Source organism: Microtus oregoni, unplaced genomic scaffold, assembly GCF_018167655.1.
Source record: "Microtus oregoni isolate MIOR12 unplaced genomic scaffold, Mior012 000047F_ref0000412, whole genome shotgun sequence".
In the NCBI taxonomy this organism is placed as follows: Eukaryota; Metazoa; Chordata; class Mammalia; order Rodentia; family Cricetidae; genus Microtus; species Microtus oregoni.
This window is the reverse complement of record NW_024543221.1, coordinates 10993899-11011483: the sequence shown is the minus strand read 5'-3', so window position 1 is coordinate 11011483 and position 17585 is coordinate 10993899. Positions and strand designations below refer to the sequence as shown.

The 17585-nt window shown below is 40.9% G+C and overlaps 1 protein-coding gene across 1 annotated transcript in view; it reads left to right on the top strand.

The window, feature by feature from the left end:
• Spata17 (spermatogenesis associated 17) overlaps window positions 1-17585 on the top strand; it is a 157036-nt gene that overhangs the window by 76433 nt on the left and 63018 nt on the right. Inside the window, exons 7-8 of the mRNA XM_041635251.1 lie at window positions 9488-9694; window positions 14526-14674. Of these exons, the coding sequence (XP_041491185.1) occupies window positions 9488-9694; window positions 14526-14674 (356 nt within the window). The remainder of the gene's footprint in view (window positions 1-9487; window positions 9695-14525; window positions 14675-17585) is intronic.

Here is a 17585-nt window from a genome sequence, read left to right as displayed (position 1 = left end):
TTAGATCAGTGGGAAAGCCCTTGCTTCCCACCCTTTAGGCATTAGTTTCAATTGCCAGTAATGAAAAGGCAACAGAGGAAGCAAGGAGTAGGGAGGAGGAGAAGGGAGGGCAGGAAAGGAGGAGGAAGAAGAAGGGAGAAAGAAGAGGTAGAGGAATGGGAAAGAAGGAAGAAATTATTATAATGATGTACCATTTCCAATTCATATAAAATATTAAAAGTCCAACAGAGATCAACTACTCACAGTCTCAAATATAACTGCTTTGATTAACTGCTTGACCAAACTCTATAATATTTGTTCTCTATGTTTTGACAATAATTTTGTTAGTCTTTCCAAAGCAGCAAGAGAATTACTCATTCTCTCCTCTAGTAATATTAATCTAAGATTTTATTCCTATGGAAAGGTTGCATGATGTATTATATCTATTATGCCTTGGAATCCTTTTCTTTCCCTTTTTCTCCTTTTTTCTTGAGAAAGGATTCTGGGGTCTCAGTATTCAGCCCTGGCTCGCATGGAACTCACTATTGGACTAGGATGACCTCCAAGTCACAAAAATCTGCCTGCCTCTGCCTCCTGAGTGCTGAGATTAAATATGTGTGCTAACACAAATTTTTGAAGGGAGATCTCTTTAAGAAGGGATTTCTCACCCGGTGGTGGTGGCGCACACCTTTAATCCCAGCACTCGGGAGGCAGAGGCAGGCGGATCTCTGTGAGTTCTAGGCCAGCCTGGTCTACAAGAGCTAGTTCCAGGACAGGCTCCAAAACCACAGAGAAACCCTGTCTCGAAAAACCACAAAAAAAGAAGGGATTTCTCAGTTTTAGATAGAAAAATCCTAAGAATTAAATTTTGTCCTTACGATTTATATGGCTATTGGAATAATTTTCCAGAGTAGCTTGAGGTCAGGTAGGTTGCAGTGCATGGGCCATATTTCAGTGCGGCCTTACGGGGCGCTTTCTCTCCTGGCTTAGTTTCTACAGTGAGGGGTATGCTATTACTGGGAGCTACTGCTCTGTGAAGATTCAAGAATATTTAAAAAACAACAAAACTTATGTAAATATAACTAACTAAACCCAACATAAATGTGTACCCAATTCATCATTATTTTTAGCTTTGTCCCAAACATACTGAACTGACCAACCCTCTCACGCCTCAGTAAATGAAGCCAAAACTGTTACATATTTTTTACTATTTTTCTTTTAAACGTATTCAAGTTTGTCCTTCATTTGCTATGAAAGCATATATATGTACATGGGTATATCAAAAACTCTGAATTATTAAAATATATGCTTTACATTTGATCATAGCTAAAAGGTATTTATTTATTATTTATAATAAAAGGTATTTATTTATTACACACAAATGTGTTACATACATAACACATATCTTTCAATGCTGGAGACTGAACCCAGGGTTTCTTCCATACCAATAACATGCTCTAACACTAACAATGTCCTTAGCATCTGTGGGTCTTATATCATTAAAATGACTCAATTAATTGTACTGGATGTATATTTACATAACTATACTAAAATCAGTAACCCTGTCAACTACTGCATGAACATTCAAATTGCTGAGTTCCTCTAATCTATTAAGGCAAATTTCCCTCCTTGTTTTACACTTTAATGTAACACTTACCTTCATTATTGGAGTTACACCTACCTCCTTATAGTGTAGGTGAACCCATAAAGGGGAACATAAAACCTCCCCTTTTTTGCTGTTTTATGAGTCAGGGTCTCCTTGTGTGGCCTGACTGGCCTTGAACTTGCATTGATCCTAAAATGTCTCTATCTCCTGGTACTGATATTCCATGTAGGCGCTAGCATATTGTACTCTTTATTCTAACTCTGACTTGCAATATTTTTAGATTCAAAACAAGTAGTTTAGATTTTATTCCTAATCTAATCGCTTAGTATTTCTTCTTTTAATTAAATAACATAACAAGATTATTCAATATTTGAAGGTAATATCTGTATTTGCCCCAGTTTATTCTTGTGGGTTCTTCAAAGGACAAATCTTGTATGTAAAGAACAGACGGAGTGGAGGCTAACACCAGTGAGATTCTAGACAGGCCAAATCAAGCCAGGTCGTACACCAGGCAGAGTGAACCTGAAATTCACACTCTGATTTAGCTGTTTTCAAAACCACTCTCTCCTAATGGATTGCATGGTACAGAGAAAGGGCCCACCTCAAGGGTGTGCTCCTGGGCAGTGGAAAGCACACTCTAATGCCTCTGTTGCTTGAAAGCAAGAACTGGACAGCACACTCCACACCATTGCCTTCTCTGCATTGTGGAACTAGTTACCAGTGTCTTCAAACATGAAAACATGAAAGCAAGAACTGGACAGCACACTCCACACCATTGCCTTCTCTGCATTGTGGAACTAGTTACCAGTGTCTTCAAACATGAAAACATGAAAGCAAGAACTGGACAGCACACTCCACACCATTGCCTTCTCTGCATTGTGGAACTAGTTACCAGTGTCTTCAAACATGAAAACATGAAAGCAAGAACTGGACAGCACACTCCACACCATTGCCTTCTCTGCATTGTGGAACTAGTTACCAGTGTCTTCAAACATGAAAACATGAAAGCAAGAACTGGACAGCACACTCCACACCATTGCCTTCTCTGCATTGTGGAACTAGTTACCAGTGTCTTCAAACATGCTGAGTGGGGGCAAGGGAGAACAAGTTTGATGTGTGGGGTCTTCTTGACCAGAAGGCAAGCATAGATTTCTGGGCCCATAGGGACAGGTTTTTGGCAATGTATTTGTCTTCTCAGAGCCTCTAGAGAGAAGTAAATGTGTGGTTGTCATCTAATTATTTTTTACCTCTGCTGTCCAGAAAAAGTTTATTCAATATTGCATGTGATTGAGATTTTAAAAAAAAGTAATAAAAAACTATGACTTTGGCATCTTACTCTCAAATTAGCTACTAATAGTTCTTTTGATTAATAATGTTCACGTTAGTGAAAAAGGTGGCTTGTTATGTTCCAAATGACAAAAAAATGGACCATTTATTGGTATATACAGCACTATCTGCAATGCCAGTGCATTTGATGACAGGGAGGAGACAAGATCTTCACCAAAGGCCTGGGGTGGACGAATAGGGATAGAGACGGGCTCAAAGGAGAAAGACAGATGTTGGGGCCTAATCACGAGCATCTTTCCCTGTTTAAGTTCAAAGCCAATTAGAGAAAGATGGGATGGATCTGCTTTATACCTTCTGGACTCTGTCAGTAATGACTGATTCTGTGTGATTCCATTCTTCTCCTCATAGTAAAGCAAGGAGAACAACCCCATTGCAATGTACTGACCTCATAGTAAAGCAGGAACAGCCCCCATCACAGTGCACTGATCTCATAGTAAAACAAGAACAGCCCCATGGCAATGCACTGAGAAGGAAGTAGGGAACGGATATTAGCTTCCCATTGCTAGGCTGGCTTTCAAGGGGAGGGAGACAGGAGCATACCTGGGTGGGAGCACCTTTTGCACGCTGGACTGAAACCCTCTGTTCCCTGACCCAGGGAAGGAGAGAGAGAGAAAGAGAGAGAGAGGGAGGGAGGGAGGGAGGGAGGGAGGGAGGGAGAGAACACAGCAGGAAAAGTAGGAGAATGGGGAGTGTGTGCTTTCCCCCTCACTGGATGACAGGATTGACAGGAAAGTGAGGTTAGACTAGGAGACACATTTATATGTTCCCGAAATAGCCACATGGGGGAGAGAGCTTGAAGAGATAAGAGATGATGCTCAACATTCTGAAGATCATTTTTGGCAGTAGCCTCATCCCACAAGTGGCAGACTCGATGTCCCCTGACTGTTTCCCCAGATCTCCCCCTCTCTGATTTCTTCAGTTATTCTCTTGGTCTCAATGCCTTTCTCCCATTTTTTATTAGAAAATGCTACCTAGCTTTAGAACAATTGCAGGTATTCTTGCTACACAGATTCTGTTCCCACAACACGTTCTATACCTTTGATAACAGGCGCCAGAAGATGTGTGCCTCAGCTATGGAATGTTACCGTATGTCATGGAAAGTCAGACTTCCCTTCCTCTTAAGATTGGCCTCTGACATGAAGGGCGTTGTCCATCTCTGTGCACACCTTAGATTGGCCTCTGACATGAAGGGTGTTGTCCATCTCTGTGCATACCTTAGATTGAGCAGGTTGGCCGGTGGTCTGTAGTTACTGACTTTAGCTAGCATTAGGGAATATTGTGTTTAAATCTTTTCCTTCTCATCAGCATTCACATGAAATGTTTTCATTTTTAATATTAACAGAAATAGCAAATTCACCTCTAAAAATGCACATCTTTTACTTGGTAATGGCGGCTACATAAAAATATTTCTCTTTGATCATGTAAGAATAAAATGACACCAAACCTTTGTTTCTTCCTCTTTAAGAAACATGAAAAAAAAAACCCAAAAATTTCTCCAGAATAAAACAGGCACAACATTGCATCTAGAGGATGCTTCGGGGGGAGGGGCTCTGCATTTCTACCTCTCCTTGCACCAAAGCTCTGATGGCCCTAGAGATCTCCAGCCATGTCAAGTCCTAAGGGTCGCTAGGCTCTTCTCCATAGATGACGAGGCCACCAGGGTCTTCTTCAGGCATGCTGAGTCCTAAGGGCCACTGGGATCTTCTCCAGCCATGCCAAGTCCTAAGGGCTGCTAGGCTCTTCTCCATACATGCCAAGACCACTGGAGTTTTCTCCATACATGCCAAGCCCTGAGGGCCGCTGGGTCTTCTCCAGGCTTGCTGAGCCCTGAGGGACACTGGAGTCTTCTCCTGCGCAGCTGAATGCAGGTCTACTGCTCCCAGTAGCAGCAGCACTGAGTTTCTCAGAGAATGGCCACCAAGTGAACACACAAGTCACCTGCCAGTGGAAAATAGCACCTGTATGCCACCCTGCCCGGTTTAAGATCCTAGAGGTCTTGCAAGAAGCCCCTTCAGGAGGTAATGGTGACTTCTACAGACTGCTTCACAGGGCTTCACTGTAACTTGATGGAAACCTTTTACAATTCTCTTTTATTCTCTCCTCTCCAGGCTTCCCCTTTCTTCCCTTCTCTTCTTTCCCATTCAGTTCTGCTCTCTCTGTGTGGCAGCAGGGCTGAGGACAGAACATGGTAGTACCTGGTGTGCAGTAAGCAAGTGCTCCAGCTCAGGGCTACAGTGACCAGCTCAGGGCTACAGTGACAAGCAGCCACCAAAGGAAACCTGTGTGAAATATGCCGGGCTCCTGAGTTTTAAGCAAATAATGCTTTTAAAAATAAGACAAGAGTCGTGAAGATTTCTACTGTTTCACGCAGCGATTGAGACTACCCGGGCTCCAAAACTCTCTTAGCTGAGGTAAAACAGCAAGTGTGTGTGGTTAGCAGGGGTTAGCTTTTTATGTGATTTTATTCACTTTACATCAGTAGGTTCATATCACATAGACGTCAGTGAATGCCCAGCGCTGAGTGCAGCCTGAGATGCGGGAGGAATGCAGCTGCTACAGCAGAGAAATGGCCATGCTACCTCCCAGTCCTCAGCAGGAGCAGCCATCCAGCTGTCTCCTAAACGCCGGGCTACGGCAGCATGGCAACACTGTCTCCTAACAGCAGGGCAATTACTTACTGAGTGGGGTTTAGCAAATCCCCCAGCACAAGGACATCGATAGCTATGATGGAGTGTGTCGCCGTTGTCGGTTCAGCAGGCAACTCAATGGCAGTGGCAAATATTTCACTCAGTTCTCTGGCCCACTTTTACTTTTCCAGTCCTCAAAGCCCTTTGCTATTGCCTTTCCTTAATGTCCTGTTTCTAACTGTATCTGCTTACAATTTAGTGCACAGGCATACTTCAGGTAGGCACCTGTGAGAAATGGGGACCTCTCACCGTATTCACAGATTTTTAAATCAAGACACCTGAAAATGCTTTTAGATTTTGTCCCTTTGTAATAATCTGTGGCTTCTGTTTGCTGAGTGACTAGAGTGATTTCTGTTTCCTAAAAGGAAAAGGTGACGTCTCTGAACTAACCTGTTCACTCCCAGGGTAAGCAGCTTCCAAGTCTGGGCTCTGACTCTGTGTTAGATGGCAAAACCTACCAGGAAACATCAGTAACTGGTGTGGAAATCCAAGGTGTCCACATTCAGTTTCATAGTCTCTTCACTCGACAAATGCGTTCTGAGAGGAACCCCCAGCAACAAAGAAAGAAGAAGAAGCCGACTGCAGCATCCCTCAGGCACCCCGGCCACAAAGGTCTGTGTGAGGGAGCCGCATCACACACGTTCTGAACATCCTGAGACTGCAACGCTCCATGTGAGCACGTCTGTCCTTTGCTTTCAAATCCGCAACACCTAAAAATACTCTCTCTCATCCAGCACTCCAGCTTCAGAATAAAGACTGAGGAGAAAGGAGCCTGCTGATAGATTGTTAGAAATATGGAATAGTTCAAAATATTAATGTAAGGCTAAGGGTGACTGGCTAACAAATGGTACATTTGCTCATTGCTCAACCTGACATAATTAATATTCTAGGTCATGCTAAAGTTCCCATGATGGACGGTCTGAAGGGGGAAATTCAGGACAAATATATATCTATTATATAACTCATTGCCTTTTTTTTTTTTTTTTGACCACTCAGAATCATAGCCTTTAAAAAAAATCAGCTTTCACACCTCATTTGCTGTCTTCACCACCGGGCCACCAGTCAGCAGCCGGGCCTGTTGCAAAGAGGTCAGTGGGAAGCTATTAGCAGAGTCGCCTCCTGAGAGCTCCTAGGCCTTATTGAGTTGAGTGTTAGCATGACAGAACTGCAAATAACTCAGGGTTAGGCTTTTTCTTTCTCTTTCTCTTTTTTCAAACAGTTAGCACAGATTTCCCCATAGTGTTGGTCACTCTAGGAAATTATTGCTGAAAATGAAGTCCCCAAAGCTAGCATGGCAGTGGCCCTTCTAGGCTGTGAGAAATGGGAAAAGTAGAAAATATGTCCTTGTCCCTTTGGGGTTACTGAGTCTTCTGTGTCTCGCAGGAAACATTCTTCTTAACCAGCTTTCAGATATGGAATGTGGCAATTGAGACAGTCATATATTTTTAAGCATTACTTACTTAAAGAAATAATAATTAAATGGTGACTATAGCATTAAATAGGTATTTGCTTGCTGTGGGGGGTCCAGGAGGGCCAGACTGCTTTTCCTGAGGTAAGTTAGTAATTTCTAAAATACTGACACCTTGAAGATTTTAAATGATACATTTGAAATTCAATTAAAATATATTTTCTATCTATATTTGATTTAAATTGCAAAGAGAATACACATGAGAAGGTCTCTATATAGTTGCAAAGTCTAATTTAAGAAAGCTATCATGTCTCTCAGGCTATTTGCATTTCCCATTTTGCCTATGTATACACGTGCGTGCAGATGCACGAGGAGATCAAGATTCCTAACGGAGCAAAGTTAATACAGATGCTAGCAGCTGTTCAGGCCAACGAGAGTCTAAATGGTAAATTACAACCTTTGCTCAGTTGTATGAATCTCACAACTTAATCTATAAGGTCGTGGAAATTTGGGCAGTAAAGTAAATTAACAGATTTCCAATTAGCCTGCCACCATCCAAAATGGTATTTATTATCTTGTATCTTTTTTCAGAGAGCAAATGACATGGTTATTTTATGTCGAAGTCATCTTTTTAATCTAACATTTGTTCTTCTCCCTTATCCTCAGTACATTCTTGATCTAGAAAAGCATTCTAAAAACCATCTGAAGACTTGCCCTCAGCTGAGTGGCCACTAAAGCTCCTATAGACATGCCTACACATATGTTTATATGTTCCTTCACTGAAGCTTCTATAGACATATGTACACATATGTATATGTTCCTTCACTGCCATTTGTTTCTTTCATGTATCCATCCACTTTGTTTTCTATAATAACAAAAGTGTGTTACCCTTACACTAAATTACTTTCTGTAACTTAAAAAAAACTCATTCTAAAATATAGTCTCACTCATATTAAGGAGTAAATATCAAAGAAGAAACAATTTGAAAATAGTTTTAGACATGTGTTTTGTTAGCTTTATTTTATGTACAATAAATTCAGTCCTTAATTGAAAAGTAGAAAAGTTGGATTTGAGGTGACCCAAGTAGGTCTAATCATGGTTCCTTGAGAGTAAATATGAACAATGTGTGGTAGAAAAGGGTCGCATCTCGAATTCCCTTTGGTCTCATGTTCTTCCGCTGCTTTGGAAAGCTGGGATTGCCGGACTGATGCACTTTTCTGAACGGTTGAATGTTTAGAGTCACTTAGTGTCTACTGCGTACCTTGCATCTTGATAGATTTTGAGGTTGCCAAAATACCCAAGAACTGCCATGCACTCCACTTGCTTGCTGAGGAAAACTGAGACACAAAGATAACTCTGAAATAGCAACTTATGTGATGGATGATGGTGGAGCAGAGTGGTACCTCCAAGTTAGAAAGGAAGAATTGGGTCAGGCCTGGGGTGGGTGTAGGATAAAAGCCAACTCTTGCTTAAGTGTTCATTAGAAATGTCAAACTTTTCCTGAACAATTTTCTAAAGACAGCTATTCTACCTAGTACTACCATGGGACTTCACCTGTGCCAAAGTAATATATGATTCAGAGATGTTTGTGTATTAATTACAGCATAAAAGAAAAGTCTATTTTTATCAATAACAGAACCATTTAATAAATTCTTTATATAGTTTTGTGTCTACCGAGCCACCAATCATGCCATCCTTGAAACTTTTTACTTTTCCCTACATATGTGAATTTGCATGAAGGGTATTTATACATGCACATGTATAGATATGTACACGTATTTTTATTATGCTTCTATGGAAATCTAATACTACCAAAATATATTTATATCAAGTAAGGTTCTATACAGTTTGTGATTTGAATAACAAGAGGTTTCTAGAAAACGGACATCTGCTGCACTTGAACATCACTTTCGTCACGTGTCATGTGTGCAGCCTCTACAACCCAGCAGATGCTGGGCCCAGTCCACTTTTCTGTGCAGTGTGTGACAGAGCCATCACAGAGCAGCAAGGCCAACATGCCACTGCAGAAGCAGGACACCTGATGTCCCGTTGAGTGCAGTGAGCGTCCCGTATGGGTGTGAAGTGCAGATATAGGACTCAGAGTTAACACCATCAAACACATTCACACATTGCACATTTGCCTTCACGTAAAAGATGGCACGGCTTACAGATAGACGTTGAAGCTTATCTGCCAAGAATACAAAATGGATGACTTAAGATCCCACTGTTATTTTTCCTCAAATACAATTTCAGACTGAGTTTTAAAAACATATTTACTCTGCAATCCTAAAGGTCTCTAAGATTATTGGTCTAAACTGGATCCAAAGGGTCAGTATTCCCTCAATTCCCCTCTGATAAGCCCAGCCCTGATTAAGCAGCAAAGTTGAAGTTTCAACTGTTTCTCCCTTACATGCACGACACTTTAACTTCATATTAAAATTAAGAGCTGTTCTTCTTTAGGTTCCAGGTATATACAATTCACCCTTCCGAAAAGAGTCTGACCCTTGGGAGCTGCGGTTACAGAAGGCAAAGCCGTTAATGTACCAACCAGCCACTGCAACGAAGACCAGGTCCCACCACAGCCTCAGCAGCTGGCTGGCCTGCACCAGTGCCCGCTCCTTCCCGCAGTCAGCAAGTCTGCCACCTATCGACAGGAAGCTGTGCCAGGTACCAAGCGACCCCGTATGAATCTGTCATTAATTTCTTACCCTCGCTCTCCTCCTAGCCTCTTATTGTGGCATAGTATATGCATGACATTTGTTAATGTCGTCATCTTCCAGTACACTTTTCTATCGCATCAGGCTTGTTAACTCTGCTGCCTGACCACTATCGTCACTCACAAACAACTACTTCTTGCCAACCTCACACTCTTCAAAATGCCCTCAATTTCTCTTCTCCTGTGTCCCATCATGGCCTATTTCACGTGTCATAGGATATATATATTTCCATCACATACGTGTGCCCAAATCTTTATCCATCCATGACTCAAAAGGCATGATCACTTTTATGTTAGCTACTTTAAAAATACCTTGCAAACCTGATACCATGTTTTTTGACTACACACTACCTGCAAGTGTTTTAGTTTTTTAGGATTTTTTTTGTCCCGTGACAAGTGTTTTTACTCTTTCCATGATGTTGTATGATTAAAATTGCTTTGTTTTATGAAACAAAAGTTCTTTCTTAATAAAGGCTTAACTTTAAATATGAAATATGTCATGCTAACCTTGTTGCCAAAAAAGTAGGATGTGTTGGACATCCTACTGAGTGTGGGTTGAGAATACAGGTTATTGCACCAATACTGGACTGTTTTACATGAATTGTTACAGTAGCACCTGCTGTAATCCATTACTGCTGGAAATATGTTTAGTGCTATGCAACAGACTTAACATAACCTATCCTCAGATGATGCCCATATTGTATGTACCATTTGAAATATGACTTCCATTTGAATCATTTAAAAAGTGCCAGTTTGAGATTTGGAGACACCCCAAAGACTCACAGCACAGACAGATAGGAAATCATGACTGTATCTGGATTGTGATAGAATTAGGTAGGAAAAGCCCTTTCTGGGCTGGAGGATAGACTTTTAGACAGGGAAGGATATTTGTCATGATCCTAAAAGCCCCATTGTCCCAGAAGGGACAACTCTGTGAACCCTTCAGTATTTCAACTGCAGATGGCAGCTGCCTGTGGTTAGCGTCAGTCGGCAGATGGGTTGAGTTTGACTCTGAAGGGTAACCCTCTGCACACTGGCTCCCTCCACAGGCTTGCTTCTGTACATCCACCCGTGAACATCAGTTACCAGAAAGAGAAAACAGAAAGATTTAAACCAAAAATGCATTTGCCTTCCATAGCATCCCTAGGGTAGTGCCTCTGCATCTAGTTTTCTCATGAGTGCTGTCAGGGCTCAACCAGGCTGTGGCTTCCTCTGAAGGTTCGGATGAGCTGCAAGGAGAGGAAGGCAAAGAGATCCTCTTGCTCAGTTCCATCATCCACAAGGCTAGCTGCTGCCATGTTGTCCTTCCTCACATTGTCAACTCACAAAGTTGCCCCACAGCATCTTGAGAACCATCCTGAAGAAGGGGAGAAGCTTTCAAAACAGAAGCCAGAATTAAGATCCCAGGTCCTTTGCCCTGTTCTGTCTATTGAAGACAAGTAGGCCTGTTTCCATCCAAGGACAGGAGACCACCCAGAACAGCGAAGAGCTTGAAGCAGGGCCTATTAGAGACCTTCAAGACTCTCCATGCCTGACACCTGGTGGGCCTCATAGTCAGATGACTTGCGTCCTACTGTGTTAGGACTTCCTACATTGCTATAATTATCTGTGATGTATTTCTGTTCTCTCTAATCACACCCTCGATTGCCTTTATTTCAATATTTTCCTCTCAAGCCTGCTAACAAAATAAGTATTATTAGCTGTTAGTTTTATGACATTTTAGAGAGAACCTGTTTTTGTTTATCTCTTAGCTCTTTGTTCTTTGGGGGAACTCAGAACTTACTCACCTCCCAAATCACACATGGAGTCTCATTCTTATAAATGTCTGGGCATACCTTGTCTTGTTTCTATCCAACTTTCTTAAATTATCTGGGATTTTACCTTTCTCTATTTCTGTACACCTTTTCTTTCTTTCTCCGTTGCTGGTTGTGTAGCTGGGTGGTTTGCCCCCCCCCTTTTTTTCTTGCTACTTGTTCTCTCTTCCTGTCTTTACTTTTCCCCTTCTATTTATTCTGTTTCCCAGCCCCACCTGTTCTTTCTCCTGCCTTGCTATTGGCCATTCAGCTCTTTTTAGACCATCAGGTGTTTTAGACAGGCAAAGAATCACAGCTTCACAGAGTTAAACAAATCCAACATAAAAGAATGCAACACAGCTTTGCATCATTAAAACAAACGTTCCACAGCATAAACAAACGTAACACATCTTACAACAGTATTCCTCTGCTAGTATAGACATTCTGTTCCCTTCTCACTTCTAGTCTCTTTTCTTGCTTTTCTCTCATTTAATTTCTTGTCATTTTCTTTTCTTTCCTTTTTCCTTCTCTCCTTTACCCCACAGCCTTCTCTTCATCTGCACATACTGCCCATGCTCTTTCTCACCTCCTTTCTTCTTTCGTTTTTAACATCCTTTCTTCTCTTTTTGTTAATATTGTTTCTTCTTTTGTGTCCTCCCTTCCCTCTCTCCTCGTGTCTTTCTTTTTATGCACAGCAGGATTGTTGTGTATTCATTGGCTGAGCAACGTTTCTTTTATTCAATAATAAAAGGGTCTGTACATTGAGGATGTTTAAGACTGCCCAGATGCCAATGTGTGGACACAGCATTTGGGATTTGGATGATGATTTCTTGAATGTCTGGGACAACTCTACTAAGTTAAAATCTTCATTATTAAACTTGGATAAACACTTTGAAATAAAGGATAACTATGTAGTCACATTGACTGTAGAACAGAAATGTGTTTGATTTTCATAGGCTCAGGTTGAGGCCAACATTCCAGGAATTGTTGGTTAAAGTGATAACAATGAAAATATCTAAAATTTGAAGTTATTTCCAAAATATATTAACTTGTGTCACTTCAGGAACAAATGGAACAGCATATGCCTGAGCTCTTAAATGTGGCTAACAGAAGCTGTGGCAAAGAAGAGTCAGCATCTGTCAAGTTTACTAACCAAGGAGGTACACCATTGAGCTCAAAGGCAGATGCTGATTGAGATGGGACAAGGAGACTGAGAGTGCGAAAAGCTCTGGTCCATTCTCATGATGTTATTGCTTAAATAAGGTTCCTCTGACAGCCCTGCACTCAAGAGAACTAGTGAATTCCAGACAAGTCTAGTAAGGGAGATTAGAGATTGAGAGGTGTGTGTGTGTGTGTGTGTGTGTGTGTGTGTGTGTGTGTATCTTCCAACAGAGGTTTAAAGCATCTGCTGACCTTGTCGGTCTCAGCTTCTGAACTTTTGTTTCTTTGATGGTTCTATTGTCCCAAATGCATTTAAATTCTATTTTTGTAACAAATAAGAACCTGCCACTTTTGAGATGCAGCGTATCTTTAAGGTCACATGGAGTGTTAGGCTCACATCCTAAAGGAAGTCCTGAGTCCAGTTCTTAACTCTGACACACCCAGAGAAGACAGGCCCTCAGGAGTGACTTGCACTTAGTACACAACTGAATACCAATTCTTTCATCATTGTATTTGTCAAAGCACAAAAGCGTTCAGTTTAAGACTCTTGACTTCTTGATTACAGATTGGAATCATGATCGTGTGTCTTTAAAAAGCAAACTTCCAATACAAATCCACTAACCACTTCCAAATATAGCAATCCTCCTGTCCAGCTGCGGAAAGTACTAGATGATACTGATCTGCCATTTGTGTTATTTACGGTCCATGACTTTTATGGTAACTGGTTCCTATTATTGGTTTCTATTAATGTAAAACATAAGTGAACATAAATGAGGCGTGAATCATTTCTTTTTATTAGCCCCACAGTCTTCACTCGGCACTCGCAGAGGCTCCAGCTGCGACTTCTTAGTAATAACCCATCTAAAGGAGACAGTTTCAAGAATAAGGAATGAGATTAGAAATCTTTGTCCATTTTGTATTATTCCTCTCTAACACATGGGTGAAAAGATATAAAACAGTATGTCGTTAATGACACAGCAAATGCCTAAACTGCCTTTGGCTTGCCTGTGCACAGCATGATGCTGGCTGGCCAGCCAGTGGACTCTGGTGCCTCGTGCCTTACCTTACTCTACAGGAGGCTGTGCCGAGAGCCACCCAGGCTTGTCTGTGCACTCTTTCCTCTTTCAGGTTTAGTCCTTAGTTCTGGAGCCACTCAGCATCAGAATTCAGATAAAACGAGGATGGTCAGTGGGGCATTTATGTTTCAGAAACCAACAGTAAATACAACACTTGGCACCCACATAAAGGCTTTGTTTGAAATATGAGAGGACTTTTGGAAAGTTAATGCTCATAAATTTTTCTTGTTTTTACTAACTTAAAAAGAGGAAGCACACACTTCAGTTGTGTTGGAAGAAGGATGCCTGTAAAGTTGCAATGTAAAGCAACCTAGGTTTGCTAGTCCACATGTGAGAAACTTCTTGACATGAAGGGATATGTCTGCCCAGTCTGAAACAATTTTAAGACAATCACTTTCATGAGAGAGGACAGTTCCAGAAGATAAGTGATATTCTTGTTTGTTTGTTGTTGTTGTTTTGAGACAGGGTTTCTCTGTGTAGCCCTGGCTGTTCTGAAACTTGCTCTATTGACTGGGTTGGTCTTGAACTCACAGATTTGCCTGTGTCTGCCTCCCAAGTGCTGGCATTATAGGTGTGTGCCACCATTGCCTGACTGATATTCTTGTTCTTTTATTTACTTGTTTTATTTCTCAGGAAAGCATTTTAAAAATAATTGAATAAGCTTGTTCTGTTTTGTAGAAGTTCAGCACTGCAGTTGTTACTGTATTGGGACTCTTCCATAGTGAAACATGTTTCTCCTCCTGTCTTGTCAGGGACCCTTCCGAGACATCAATGAAGTCCTGCACCAGCGTTACAAGCCTTTGGAGCCCACCCTGAGGGTGGCAGAACCCATCAACCACTTAGAGCTGGCCAGAGAGGCACTTAAGCAAGATGAACAGATGCGCAACGTGAACGACAAGATGTGAGTGCTTAGCTGAGTCGTGTTTGCTGCTTCAAACCTTCCAGTACTTTCGTTAACACAATTTTATAGAGAAAAGCAAAGTCACTCTCTGCCTATTCAGTGGCAATCATTTTACAGCACACAATGTTGTGAGGGCAATATCGATGGTAGAATGTATATACACCACTCACGGGGAAAATGTGAATCTATATGTCACTCCCTAAATTATATTTGTGTGTGCACTTCTCCAAAGAGAGGAATACCAGTGGTGTTTTTAGAGGGAAAAGACAACTGTGCACACCTGCAGCTAGAATCTTTGCGTGACTAACTAATGGTTTCAAAATAACACAGTAGAGCGAGCATGTCTCCTGTGGACTAGATGCGTCTGAAGACAGCAGTGCACCACGGTGTCTTCAATCAGGTGCAGGGGAAGAGGCGAGTTCAGACCGAGGAGAAGAAGTAAAACCATAGAGGCTGATCTGTCACCATATTCAGTGTAAATTATTTTAACAGCCTTAGTGACTTAGACCTTAACACATAACATCTTTCTCTTTGATGTTCCCTTTCTCTTAAGGTTCTTTGTCCACAATAGAGTCACGTGTAATTTATAGTGGACCATTGTAAATCCAGAATGGTCTTATTGTTATTATTGTTATTATCCAAGACTGTCTTGTGTAATCATTATTGCAGTGTATCTTAGTAGTATTTTAGTGTTTCATGTGCTAAATGATAATGGTAATAATATAAGTGATTTTAATTATAATGTAATAACTTAGTATGATGTAAATTACTACTATAAATTCCTGTATAATAGCATACTATAATATATAAGTGCCATATACAATGACTACTAACCATCACTGTATGTCACATGGCAATAACTTACATAATAGTAATTACAAATGCATTAAAATATGTTGTATAAAGAAATAAGCATGACATTTCTCCTTCATAGTGGGTTTTTGATCATTTTATCAGTCAAGAAATATACATATGACTCTTTAGGATAAAGAAATTTTAAACAAATATTGAAAAATAAAAATGTTCACAAGCTTAAAGATAAAATGGTCAATGCGTCCAAAGAAATTGTCTAGGTTTTTATTTTAGAGCGACTGCAAGCGATAAAATAACTATAGTATGTTTAGCAGATTCTTTCAGTATCTGATCAAATGTATCAAAAATAAAAAATTACCTTGACCTATTAGTTTGGGGGAAAATACATATATTTACCACAGAAATTACATAGGATTCTATGGCTCAAATTTAGGCAAAATATATAGCTTAGTTATGAATGCATAAAGAGGTATGTCCTAAAATTCTTTATGCTTTTATTTTGAGATGGGGCCTCACCGTGTAGCCCAGGCTGGCCCTAACCTTAGCACCTCCTTCCTTGTCCTTGCCTGTGCTGGTTTCTGGTGTACCACTGTACCCAGCTCAGAATTACTTTTCTGTTTCAACAAGGCAAAGTTTATGAAAGGGAAGACTCCTTACCAAAATAATTGATACTGTTGGTTACCCCATGGACACTCCTGGAGGGGTCAGTGCTCTTCAAGCTTATCATGAATTCTCTTGATCAGCCTTGCAAGATCAAGCGTCAGTGTTATCCCCAAAGGAATGTGCTTGGAGACTCCCTATAGACCACCTGTAAGTAACATGTGTCCCTGTGGTCTCATGAAGACTCTTCATGCTCAAACATTTGGATACTTAACAGGACTTCTGAGATTAGCAAGCCTGTCAGAAACAAGCTAAGTCAGAATTGCTCAAAGACTCACCGATTTCAGACCACTTACGCTTTTGGTATCTTATCTAAGCAACTGCTTCCAGTAGTTAGCTCAAGGTTTGTTCCATTGTAGGAGGCTTGAAATACTGATGCTTTGTAACTTCTTCTGAAACAACTGCATCTTTGTATGGTGGATAACCCACAAGTATATCTTGTATAGAAATGTTAGAGCTGGGCTCTACATCTCTGTTGATGATAATTTTATGATGAAATCATAGAAAGGAGTTTACACGGACACAGAGATGTATGTTTTAAATGTGGAGGACCCTCTTCCTACATTAACAAACCCCAGAAGTCAGAGTCAGGATGCTTGTTACAGTCTGAGGCTTGATCAGTGACCATCTGTGCATCAGTCAGGAAAGACAGCTTTATTTCTGATCTCGAGGGCTAGAGACATAGCCCTGCCCTGATGTCCAGTGCTCTTTGCTTTCATGTCGCCATGAAGATGACATTGCATTATATCAGGAGGAATTCGAATGATGCAAATTCAAACCTTGCCTCACCCCCAACATTAGCAGTATTGTCTTAAGACTCTTTGGAAAGTAATTTCACCATGCCATGCCTCTATTTCTCTGTCTATTAGGTAGATAGAAATGTTATCTTCAAGGATTATATTGAGGACCACTAATTTAGAAGAATCTAAATTAAAAAATAATTATTAATGATCAGGACTGGGTAAAATTGTTTAGTGGGCAGTAATATTTGCTGCATAATCAGAGGACCAGAGTTCAAATCCCCCAGCACACATGCTAGAAAGATGACTGTGTGCATCTGTAACCCTACATTTGAGGGACAGAAAGAAGGATCACCAAGGTTGATCTCTGCCAGTCTACTTTCAGGTTCAGCGAGACACTCTGTTTCAAGGGAAAGGGCAAAAAAAAAAATGTGGTATCTTCTTCTGGCATCCACAACCACACATAGGTACACACACCCACACATACAATTGCACATACATCTGTCACACACATACTTTGCATATGCTACAAGCATCATACTTCTGCACGACAGCTCTCCAAGTGGGAGAAGTTCCATCACAAGCACAGGCTTGCTGCACATACTACTCCACTTTTACAGGGCTCCACAAACTTTCACCACTTTCTCAGCTCAAGAAGTTTCATGTGACCCCAGGTATATGAATATGCTTGTATACAG